This window comes from Panthera onca, chromosome C1 (assembly GCF_046562875.1).
Source record: "Panthera onca isolate mPanOnc1 chromosome C1, mPanOnc1 haplotype 2, whole genome shotgun sequence".
Lineage (NCBI taxonomy): Eukaryota > Metazoa > Chordata > Mammalia > Carnivora > Felidae > Panthera > Panthera onca.
In genome coordinates this window covers 67,859,499-67,872,349 of record NC_138346.1, presented here as the reverse complement: position 1 = coordinate 67,872,349, position 12,851 = coordinate 67,859,499, and the positions used below count along the sequence as shown (strand labels likewise).

Below are 12,851 nucleotides of genomic sequence, written 5' to 3'. Positions count from 1 at the left end.
TGACATTTGAGACAAAGTACCATATATTGAAATGGTCTAAACCACAACTTAGAGGTAAATGTATAGTCTTAAATACATTTAAATCTTAAATACATACCTCTTTCTTAGGACTAAATGCATAGTCTTTTTATTTAAAAGATATGTTTAAGGGGGCACCTGGGTGGTTCAGTCGGTTGAGTGTCCAAGTTCAGCTCAGGTCATGCATGATCTCATGGTTAGTGGTTCGAGCCCCACGTCAGGCTCTGGGCACACAGATTCCTTGTCTCCTTCAGATTCCATATCTCCCTCTCTCTCTGCCGCCCCCCTCCCCCACCCGCTTACACTCTGTCTCTCCCCCAAAATAAACATTAAAAAAATAAAAAAAAATAAAAAAGATGTTTAAAAATAAATTATGACAAAATATGGGCCACTCCAAGAAAGTAGAGATAGTTAATGACAATAAATATATTAATCCAATATGCCTCAATAACACATTAAAGGAGAATTATATTTCTCAAATGAAAACTTCATAAATCTGATGCTTGAAACATTAAGTAAGTAGTACGCTCTGTACAATGAGTTTACTGACAATACTAATAATGAGTGGATAGCACTTTACGGTTACAGATTTTTCACATGCCTAATTTCTTTCCTATAACAATCCAGTGAGGTAGGTATCACAAATTATCATTCTGAGCCCTTTTTCTAAGTTAGAGAATGTAAAGAAAAGGAAGCAGAATCTAGTATCTATTCAAAGATATGTATAATACCTTTGACTTTTCCTTTTTTTTTTTTTTAGAAATGCTATTTCATCTTAAGATAGACTTTTCTGCTAATTGAATGTAGACATACAATTAAATTGAGGTGGAACAGTAGATAGAAAATTCACATGGCGGTACAGTGCAATCAATATAACCAAATTATTTCTTAAAGCAATTTCTAGGCACTTTGCCATTCTCCATACTACTTAACCTAAGTCTTCACTTACAGCTCTATGGAAGAGATCACCACGAGTCAGAGTTAAACACTAAGAAACACAAGGGGTTCAGCTTACTTAGAAAAACAACTCAAAAACACTGTAGTTTCCTGTTTCCAGAAGAGAGACTCTAAATAACTGCATACAAAGTTCTAAGACTTCTGATAATATCAGACAAAATTAGCAGGCAGTGGCATTTAGAGCATTTCTGTTGATCTTGTGGATTGTGACACTGTAAAATGAGCTTTCTTAATTTTCCTAGTCCAATCTCTTAAGGTTAAATTCACAACTTTTAATACCCTGAATAAACCACATATTTTCTGGGCTTGGAAGGGATATCACAAAACAATGCATTAAACACCTCCAAAATGAGGCAACAAGACTATGGAATTTGCTTTGGGTTGTGTATGTAGAGAATGGCTAAGGTAGAAGCGAAAGCTATGTTTAAGTACTAGGATGTTGCTACTGGAAAAAAGCCCATTTTTTCCCCCAATCTATTATTATAGAAGTGGAAGGTGAGATCCCGACAGATAAAAAGCTATTCACCCTATCAACTTGCTAAATGAGTTTGACAGCTAATGCAGTTTCAGAATTTAAATGCCTATCCCCTGATTATTAGCCAATGTATGCTTTATGATCATAACAATTTTCAGCTCCTTTGATTAGCGTAGTCTTTATGATAGCCACTAATAACAAAGAATCACAACATTACTTACATAGACTAATTCTTGGGACTGAGAGGCTTACTGTGCTATAGGAAAATTGAAAGTGGTAAAGAAAGAAGATTCCAATAACACATAATGTTTCTTAAGTTTCTTTTATTAAGTTTCTTATTTTTTGTAATACGTTTATTAGGTTTCTTTTTTTTTCAGTAGAGTGGTAATTATTATAGTAATAAATTTTCTGAGTCTATCCTTTTTTAATGGAGGAAAAAGGCTTCCAGACTTTATTATTATAGGCTAATTTTTAATAAAGTTTTCCTCTATGAAAGTAATACATTCCCATTATAAAATTCTGCACTATAAAGAAAAGGTTGAAAAAAATTACCCATAGCCCTACCAAAAGGTAACCAGTATTAAAATTTTTTATGGGGGAGTGCCGGAAGATGGCGGCGTAGGAGGACGCGGGGCTCACAGCGCGTCCTGCCGATCACTTAGATTCCACCTACACCTGCCTAAAGAACCCAGAAAACCGCCAGAGGATTAGCAGAAGGGAGTCTCCGGAGTCAAGCGCAGACTAGAGGCCCACGGAAGAGGGTAGGAAGGGCGGCGAGGCGGTGCGCGCTCCACGGACTGGCGGGAGGGAGCCGGGGCGGAGGGGCGGCTCGCCGGCCGAGCAGAGCCCCCGAGTCTGGCTGGCAAAAGCGGAGGGGCCGGACAGACTGTGTTCCCACAGCAAGCGCGACTTAGCGTCTGGGAGGTCATAAGTGAACAATTCTGCGCGGAAAGCGGGAAGGCTGGAGGACAAAGGGAGGGAGAGCTGCTGAGCCCCCGGACGGCAGAGCTCAGCTTGGCGGGGAACAAAGGCGCCAGCGCCATCTCCCCCGCCCATCCCCCAGCCAAAATTCCCAAAGGGAACCAGTTCCTGCCAGGGAACTTGCTCGCTCCGCGCAAACACCCAACTCTGTGCTTCTGCGGAGCCAAACCTCCGGCAGCGGATCTGACTCCCTCCCGCTGCCACAGGGCTCCTCCTGAAGTGGATCACCTAAGGAGAAGCGAGCTAAGCCTGCCCCTCCAGCCCCCGTGCACCTTGCCTACCCACCCCAGCTAATACGCCAGATCCCCAGCAACACAAGCCTGGCAGTGTGCAAGTAGCCCAGACGGGACACGCCACCCCACAGTGAATCCCGCCCCTAGGAGAGGGGAAGAGAAGGCACACACCAGTCTGACTGTGGCCCCAGCAGTGGGCTGGGGGCAGACATCGGGTCGGACTGCGGCCCCGCCCACTAACTCCAGTTATACACCACAGCACAGGGGAAGTGCACTGCAGGTCCTCACCACGCCAGGGACTCTCCAAAATGACCAAACGGAAGAATTCCCCTCAGAAGAATCTCCAGGAAATAACAACAGCTAATGAACTGATCAAAAAGGATTTAAATAATATAACAGAAAGTGAATTTAGAATAATAGTCATAAAATTAATCGCTGGGCTTGAAAACAGTATACAGGACAGCAGAGAATCTCTTGCCACAAAGATCGAGGGACTAAGGAACAGTCACGAGGAGTTGAAAAACGCTTTAAACGAATTGCAAAACAAAATGGAATCCACGATGGCTCGGCTTGAAGAGGCAGAGGAGAGAATAGGTGAACTAGAAGATAAAGTTATGGAGAAAGAGGAAGCTGAAAGAAAGAGAGATAAAAAAAATCCAGGAGTATGAGGGGAAAATTAGAGAACTAAGTGATACACTAAAAAAAAATAATATACGCATAATTGGTATCCCAGAGGAGGAAGAGAGAGGGAAGGGTGCTGAAGGGGTACTTGAACAAATTATAGCTGAGAACTTCCCTGAACTGGGGAAGGAAAAAGGCATTGAAATCCAAGAGGCACAGAGAACTCCCTTCAGACGTAACTTGAATCGATCTTCTGCACAACATATCATAGTGAAACTGGCAAAATACAAGGATAAAGAGAAAATTCTGAAAGCAGCAAGGGATAAACGTGCCCTCACATATAAAGGGAGACCTATAAGACTCGTGACTGATCTCTCCTTTGAAACTTGGCAGGCCAGAAAGGCTTGGCACGATATCTACAGTGTGCTAAACAGAAAAAATATGCAGCCGAGAATCCTTTATCCAGCAAGTCTGTCATTTAGAATAGAAGGAGAGATAAAGGTCTTCCCAAACAAACAAAAACTGAAGGAATTTGTCACCACGAAACCAGCCCTACAAGAGATCCTAAGGGGGATCCTGTGAGACAAAGTACCAGAGACATCACTACAAGCATAAAACATACAGACATCACAATGACTCTAAACCCATATCTTTCTATAATAACACTGAATGTAAATGGATTAAATGCGCCAACTAAAAGACATAGGGTATCAGAATGGATAAAAAAACAAGACCCATCTATTTGCTGTCTACAAGAGACTCATTTTAGATCTGAGGACACCTTTAGATTGAGAGTGAGGGGATGGAGAACTATTTATCATGCTCCTGGAAGCCAAAAGAAAGCTGGAGTAGCCATACTTATATCAGACAAACTAGACTTTAAATTAAAGGCTGTAACAAGAGATGAAGAAGGGCATTATATAATAATCACAGGGTCTATCCACCAGGAAGAGCTAACTATTATAAATGTCTATGCGCCAAATACCCGAGCCCCCAGATATATAAAACAATTACTCATAAACATAAGCAACCTCATTGATAAGAATGTGGTCATTGCAGGGGACTTGAACACCCCACTTACAGAAATGGATAGATCATCTAGACACACAGTCAATAAAGAAACAAGGGCCCTGAATGATACATTGGATCAGATGGACTTGACAGATATATTTAGAACTCTGCATCCCAAAGCAACAGAATATACTTTCTTCTCGAGTGCACATGGAACATTCTCCAAGATAGATCATATACTGGGTCACAAAACAGCCCTTCATAAGTTTACAAGAATTGAAATTATACCATGCATACTTTCAGACCACAATGCTATGAAGCTTGAAATCAACCACAGGAAAAAGTCTGGAAAACCGCCAAAAGCATGGAGGTTAAAGAACACCCTACTAACGAATGAGTGGGTCAACCAGGCAATTAGAGAAGAAATTAAAACATATATGGAAACAAACGAAAATGAAAATACAACAATCCAAACGCTCTGGGATGCAGCAAAGGCAGTCCTGAGAGGAAAATACATTGCAATCCAGGCCTATCTCAAGAAACAAGAAAAATCCCAAATACAAAATCTAACAGCACACCTAAAGGAAATAGAAGCAGAACAGCAAAGGCAGCCTAAACCCAGCAGAAGAAGAGAAATAATAAAGATCAGAGCAGAAATAAACAATATAGAATCTAAAAAAACTGTAGAGCAGATCAACGAAACCAAGAGTTGGTTTTTTGAAAAAATAAACAAAATTGACAAACCTCTAGCCAGGCTTCTCAAAAAGAAAAGGGAGATGACCCAAATAGATAAAATCATGAATGAAAATGGAATGATTACAACCAATCCCTCAGAGATACAAACAATTATCAGGGAATACTATGAAAAATTATATGCCAGCAAATTGGACAACCTGGAAGAAATGGACAAATTTCTAAACACCCACACTCTTCCAAAACTCAATCAGGAGGAAATAGAAAGCTTGGACAGACCCATAACCAGCGAAGAAATTGAATCGGTTATCAAAAATCTCCCAACAAATAAGAGTCCAGGACCAGATGGCTTCCCAGGGGAGTTCTACCAGACATTTAAAGCAGAGATAATACCTATCCTTCTGAAGCTATTCCAAGAAATAGAAAGGGAAGGAAAACTTCCAGACTCATTCTATGAAGCCAGTATTACTTTGATTCCTAAACCAGACAGAGACCCAGTAAAAAAAGAGAACTACAGGCCAATATCCCTGATGAATATGGATGCAAAAATTCTTAATAAGATACTAGCAAATCGAATTCAACAGCATATAAAAAGAATTATTCACCATGATCAAGTGGGATTCATTCCTGGGATGCAGGGCTGGTTCAACATTCGCAAATCGATCAACGTGATACATCACATTTACAAAAAAAAAGAGAAGAACCATATGATCCTGTCAATCGATGCAGAAAAGGCCTTTGACAAAATCCAGCACCCTTTCTTAATAAAAACCCTTGAGAAAGTCGGGATAGAAGGAACATACTTAAAGATCATAAAGGCCATTTATGAAAAGCCCACAGCTAACATCATCCTCAACGGGGAAAAACTGAGAGCTTTTTCCCTGAGATCAGGAACACGACAGGGATGCCCACTGTCACCGCTGTTGTTTAATATAGTGCTGGAAGTTCTAGCATCAGCAATCAGACAACAAAAGGAAATCAAAGGCATCAAAATTGGCAAAGATGAAGTCAAGCTTTCGCTTTTTGCAGATGACATGATATTATACATGGAAAATCCGATAGACTCCACCAAAAGTCTGCTAGAACTGATACATGAATTCAGCAAAGTTGCAGGATACAAAATCAACGTGCAGAAATCAGTTGCATTCTTATACACTAACAATGAAGCAACAGAAAGACAAATGAAGAAACTGATCCCATTCACAATTGCACCAAGAAGCATAAAATACCTAGGAATAAATCTAACCAAAGATGTAAAAGATCTGTATGCTGAAAACTATAGAAAGCTTATGCAGGTAATTGAAGAAGATATAAAGAAATGGAAAGACATTCCCTGCTCATGGATTGGAAGAATAAATATTGTCAAAATGTCAATACTACCCAAAGCTATCTACACATTCAATGCAATCCCAATCAAAATTGCACCAGCATTCTTCTCGAAACTAGAACAAGCAATCCTAAAATTCATATGGAACCACAAAAGGCCCCGAATAGCCAAAGTAATTTTGAAGAAGAAGACCAAAGCAGGAGGCATCACAATCCCAGACTTTAGCCTCTACTACAAAGCTGTCATCATCAAGACAGCATGGTATTGGCATAAAAACAGACACATAGACCAATGGAATAGAATAGAAACCCCAGAACTAGACCCACAAACGTATGGCCAACTCATCTTTGACAAAGCAGGAAAGAACATCCAATGGAAAAAAGACAGTCTCTTTAACAAATGGTGCTGGGAGAACTGGACAGCAACATGCAGAAGGTTGAAACTAGACCACTTTCTCACACCATTCACAAAAATAAACTCAAAATGGATAAAGGACCTGAATGTGAGACAGGAAACCATCAAAACCTTAGAGGAGAAAGCAGGAAAAGACCTCTCTGACCTCAGCCGTAGCAATCTCTTACTCGGCACATCCCCAAAGGCAAGGGAATTAAAAGCAAAAGTGAATTACTGGGACCTTATGAAGATAAAAAGCTTCTGCACAGCAAAGGAAACAACCAACAAAACTAAAAGGCAACCAACGGAATGGGAAAAGATATTTGCAAATGACACATCGGACAAAGGGCTAGTATCCAAAATCTATAAAGAGCTCACCAAACTCCACACCCGAAAAACAAATAACCCAGTGAAGAAATGGGCAGAAAACATGAATAGACACTTCTCTAAAGAAGACATCCGGATGGCCAACAGGCACATGAAAAGATGTTCAACGTCGCTCCTTATCAGGGAAATACAAATCAAAACCACACTCAGATACCACCTCACGCCAGTCAGAGTGGCCAAAATGAACAAATCAGGAGACTATAGATGCTGGAGAGGATGTGGAGAAACGGGAACCCTCTTGCACTGTTGGTGGGAATGCAAATTGGTGCAGCCGCTCTGGAAAGCAGTGTGGAGGTTCCTCAGAAAATTAAAAATAGACCTACCCTATGACCCAGCAATAGCACTGCTAGGAATTTATCCAAGGGATACAGGAGTACTGATGCATAGGGGCACCTGTACCCCAATGTTTATAGCGGCACTCTCAACAATAGCCAAATTATGGAAAGAGCCTAAATGTCCATCAACTGATGAATGGATAAAGAAATTGTGGTTTATATACACAATGGAATACTACGTGGCAATGAGAAAAAATGAAATATGGCCTTTTGTAGCAACATGGATGGAACTGGAGAGTGTGATGCTAAGTGAAATAGGCCATACAGAGAAAGACAGATACCATATGGTTTCACTCTTATGTGGATCCTGAGAAACATAACAGAAACCCATGGGGGAGGGGAAGGAAAAAAAAAAAAAAAAAAAAAAAAGAGGTTAGAGTGGGAGAGAGCCAAAGCATTAGAGACTGTTAAAAACTGAGAACAAACTGAGGGTTGATGGGGGGTGGGAGGGAGGGCAGGGTGGGAGGGAGGGCAGGGTGGGTGATGGGTATTGAGGAGGGCACCTTTTGGGATGAGCACTGGGTGTTGTATGGAAACCAATTTGACAGTAAATTTCATATATTAAAAAATAAAATAAAAAATAAAAAAAATAAAAAAATAAACTGCAAAAAAAAAAAAAATTTTTTTATGTACTTCATTTCAGAAATTTCATGTAAAAATTTTTTTACATACTGTATTAAACTCATTTAAATGCTTTAAAAGCTAATTTTAGCATAAGTATTTTCCATGTTATTATAAAATATTCACAATTTAACACTGCAAAAATTTTCAATAATGAATATGCCCTGGTTATAATGTAAATAATCTGAGATCCTTTCTTGGTATCACCAAACTATCACCAATTGAACTTAATATATAAACCAGAAAAATTGTTTTTTCTTATATGAGAATCAAAAATATGTTTCTCACATTCTTAGGATGATATTAATTTTTAAGCAGTTATTGAAATGTAATTATTATATTAATTTCAGAAATCAAAGGTTGGGGGGGTTCTTAATTTAAGGAAATGAGAGCCAAAAGTTTTCTTACAGAATGTACACATTAGTAATGTTAAGAAAACAGGTAAATTAGAAGCTTATTTTTAGTTTATCCAATAAAAATAGAGATTTCATGTTATAATTTTTTTTCTACTTATTCATATGTCTTACCTTGTAAAGATGACTTATTGGAGGCAGTAACAGAAGTGGCTACAGAAGGAGGGGGTAAAAGAGGGTAAATTGACTGTAAAGATGATGTTTGTTCAAGTATAAAACACCACTGAGTTGAAATAGCTGTCTATGGATTATATAAATCCACAATTTGAGGATGAAATTTGAAGTGCTCCATGCACAGGGGATGTAAGTAATCATCCTTCACTGAACTTTTATTTCCTGTGAAACACATGTTGAATAAATAAGCTTGCATTTATCTATTAGCATAGAAACCAACATAACCTAAGATCTCCAAATTTTAATACGTTAAATTATTTCTACAGATTAACACTGCCAGTTATTTTTATTTAGAAAAGTTTTGGAGTTAGATTTTTTTATAAGCCAGTTGATTTTGGGAGAACCTAGAAAAAAAATCTTTCCAGAAACTTATAAATTTGAATGATAATTAAGACTCAGGCAAAACGTGGTGAGTCTACAGTAATTCACACTTGATTAAAAAAACAATGAATATAAATGTAAATTTTTATTTTCTGTTTAAATCTCAAAGCCACAAAGAATTAAGTTAAATCCCACCAAAAACTATTCACAGGTTGATGAAAAAGTGTAAAATGTGAATCACAAAGAAGAAAGATAAGTTTTTGTTCTAATTTCAAAAACTGAAATCAAGTTAAATTTTATTACATTTTCTCTTATTACCAATGACATGTATTGACCTCTATTTACAGGATCCATGAACTTGTCATTATGAACTTCAGAAACTCTATTCACAAACACAATACATGCGCTTACATGAACCTCCTGTCAAGTGTATAAAACAAAGAGTCTTCCTTACCTCTGCTGACATCCATGGCATATAATTCTCTTAGTCCCAGGTCATTAAGAGATTTTGTCAAATCAAGGGGCTCCTGAGATTGATAATCCTTCAACAACAGTGTATGCAGTGGATCAAACTCACATTTGCTGCATATAATGGGGGCAAGTTCTTGAAGTGGTGCATGTGGGCTAACTCTCACTATTGTCTTCTGCGTTTTCTTAAAATTGATCACGACTCTCACAGTTTTCTGAAACACAGAATAAATCCATAGTTATTACCATAATTTATTTACTAAAACATTCCACAATGATATCTATAATAAAGAGATAATCTATAATTATATAGTCTTACAATAAACAGTAATTTTCTATTTTTGTGTAAAATTGTTTTTTTTTTTGTCCTGAAGCATATTCTTAAAAATAATTTGTTTATTAAGTAACCTAGATTAAATTCATAGCCCTTGTAAGGTATAAGTTAGTTTTACATTCAAGAGGGAACATAAAATACTATTGATATTTTGTTTTGTTCCCTAACATGTTTATAAGTGAGCAAACACCCATAATAATAAAGAGTTGCACATGTTCTATTTTTTGTTTCAGCTGAAGAATATTTATCTAGTGGTTTGCCAGTTGTTTGGATGAAAAAAGTGGTGTTTGGGTTAAAATATAGAATTTTGTACTTCTCTCTATTGGAAATAAGACAAATGAGATAATCCATATAAAAAGTTTAGCATAGGTCTGGCACATAAATTATGAACAAATAAACATTAGCTATTGCGATTACCTGTTGTCACTATTATTTGACAATTTAGATATCTAGTTATAATTAAAATTATTGAAAAGATTCTAAACATATCATTTTAATGTAACTGAATTTATTCCTGTATATAAATGGGATTCAGAAACATGTTACCATGCTAAATCTACAGTTTGTAGATTCTCAAAGCTTAACATGTATTCATTAAACTATAACACAATGTATAATCCCATGCTATAGCACAAATATTTCCACCTAGATACATACGTATCTAGATGGAAAATAGTCCAATGTCCTAATTAATTCTTAATGTTAATATTTTATATAATACAAATGTTTTAATACTGTAAGGGAATTCTTAAATTTTTAATAAAAAGCTACATAACAATATGAAGAAAATGTGAGAATATATACACTCAAGTCATATGTAAATAAACTATGAATTTAATATATAGACTTTTATATATTCCCCGAAGTTAAAATGGTTGATGTTCCTAATGAAAAAATAGTTCTTGAAACTCAAAAAATTCTATCCCTATTGCTTACAGAAACAGAACAATTTTGTAAACAAAGAATTGTTAGAATCATCATGGTTAAAAATTTTTGAGAGCAAAAAAAAATTCTGCTTAAAATCCATATAATACAGAAAACTGAGTCATTATATAGCTCAAATTAACAATTTAGAATAAGTAAAACCACCACTTACCAAGTACAGAGAAGCCAAAAAATATTTTAATTCTTAAATAAATTTTCATTAAAAGATTCTAAAACCTTCCTCTTTTTGAAAAAGTTAGTTAAAATGTAGATAATTTATAATTGTCAGATTCTGATATGGTCCTAGAGATCACTTTAGAGCATCTAAAATCTAAAGTATTCCTCAAATTCTAGTTAATCCAAAGATCAATAACTAAATGAATCCTAAACAAAGTGGCCTAGGCAAACAAGATAGCCATGCTCACATCAAATTAAACAGAAAGTCCATTTTTATTTCATTTGAAATAAATACAACCTTCAGTTAATGACTGAAAAATCAATTTAGTATTTTTGCCAGAAGACATCAAAATCTACAGTGATGTTCTTACCTCTGGTATTATAGGTGTAGGTTTTTTCTTATCCAAAACTTTTGGCTTTAAAATGACTTTCTCCACCTCCAACATTCCTATTGGTGTGTTTGGCTTAAATTTAATGGGGTTGTTTTCAGCTGACTGCAGATCAATTGTGTAACTTGATGGGTTTAAGTGATACTGTGCACAGAGGAATATCAACAAGTCCATCATAGGTTTACTGTAAAACAAAAATAATACTGATCTCATAAGTGCATAAAACAATTTCATTAAATGTTAAAGTTATTATTATCCCTAGCATTTTTCTTAGGGCCTCGTTTTCAGTAGATAAAACAAGGCTATAAAAGAGTATGTGTGAAAGGAACTTAAAAATCTAACTGCAAGATTTTTTTCCCCCACTGCAGAAGGTGTGTACCTGGAGGAGGTGTATTCCTGCAGGAAGTGTATGCCTGGACTCCAAGCATCTCTCTAACTATAAGATATTTAAGTGGACAAAATTATAATAGTTAAAAAAATCCTGATTAATATTCAAGAGAGCTTGGGTCCTAGTGCTGGTTTAAAAATTACCTATATTTTTTATCTGCCAAGTTGTCATTGTATTATACATTTTAAGAGAAGTCCTTTCCTTACCCAAGAGTACCTTGCTAGATGCTCCTTCACAATATTATTTTGAATACCAGCAGTCTTTTGCTTATGAACTGGTTATGCTCCAAAGAGCTCATAAAAACGAAGCATTAGGAACAACCACCCCAGGGTGCCTGGCTGTCTCAGTGAGTAAAGCATGTGACTATTGATTTGGGGTCATGACTTCAAGCCCCATGTTGCACAAAGAGCTTAGGAAGGAAGGAAGGAAGGAAGGAAGGACGGACCACTACCACCACCCTTTGGGCTTTAGAAAGCACAATGAGTATCTACATGAAGAAGCCCACAAAATTCTAAAGAAGTGTATAGTACAGATTTCTTAATTCATTCAAATAATATTTAATATATTCTAGGCCCTGGAGACACAATACAAGTGTTAACAGTATATCTGCTCTCACAGATCTACACTACTAAATAGACTAGACAAAGTGTCAGCAAACTATAGTCTGCAGGGCAAAGTGGGCCCACAGACTATTTTTGTAAATAAAATTTTATTGGAACACAACAATGCTCACTTGTTTACATAATATCTAGGGCTGCTTGTGTGTTACAAAGGCAGATTTGAGTTGATGTTATAGAAACAGATGGCCCACAAAGCCTAACATATTTCCTACCTGGCCCTTGACAGAAAAATGTTATGGGCACTTGTGCTGAAACAATTAGAAAGTAACCACGTAAATGCATAATTTCAAATGGTGATTAAGTGTTACATATTACTGGTAATATAAAACCTGCTTCTATAGGAAACTGCACATCCAATTTGACAGCAAAGACACCTCCCAAGTTTTTGCTTCCCTTACCACAGACTCCAATTGTTAACACAGATTGTGTTTCCATTCACACCAACAATAGAACAATGTGGTCTCTGAGTCTTTCTTAATTAGCAGCCCTCAAGGAAAGAATACTGAAGATCTTTTGTATTATGTGATTTCCTCAAATGTCTGGATGATCTTAAGCTGTTAGTTCATATTGAAGACTGAGGCACTAAAACAC

The 12,851-nt window shown here is 36.9% G+C and overlaps 1 protein-coding gene across 13 annotated transcripts in view; it reads right to left on the bottom strand.

Annotated features, from left to right (window-relative positions):
• COBLL1 (cordon-bleu WH2 repeat protein like 1) overlaps positions 1-12,851 on the bottom strand; it is a 175,071-nt gene that overhangs the window by 45,955 nt on the left and 116,265 nt on the right. For 9 of the 13 annotated variants that reach the window (XM_060621271.2, XM_060621266.2, XM_060621277.2 and 6 more), the window contains 3 exons: positions 11,235-11,436; positions 9,415-9,643; positions 8,580-8,618 (listed from right to left, as the gene is read on the bottom strand). In XM_060621271.2, the coding sequence (XP_060477254.2) occupies positions 8,580-8,618; positions 9,415-9,643; positions 11,235-11,436 (470 nt within the window). The remainder of the gene's footprint in view (positions 1-8,579; positions 8,619-9,414; positions 9,644-11,234; positions 11,437-12,851) is intronic. The other 4 variants (XM_060621269.2, XM_060621281.2, XM_060621276.2 and 1 more) reach the window with 1 other exon arrangement.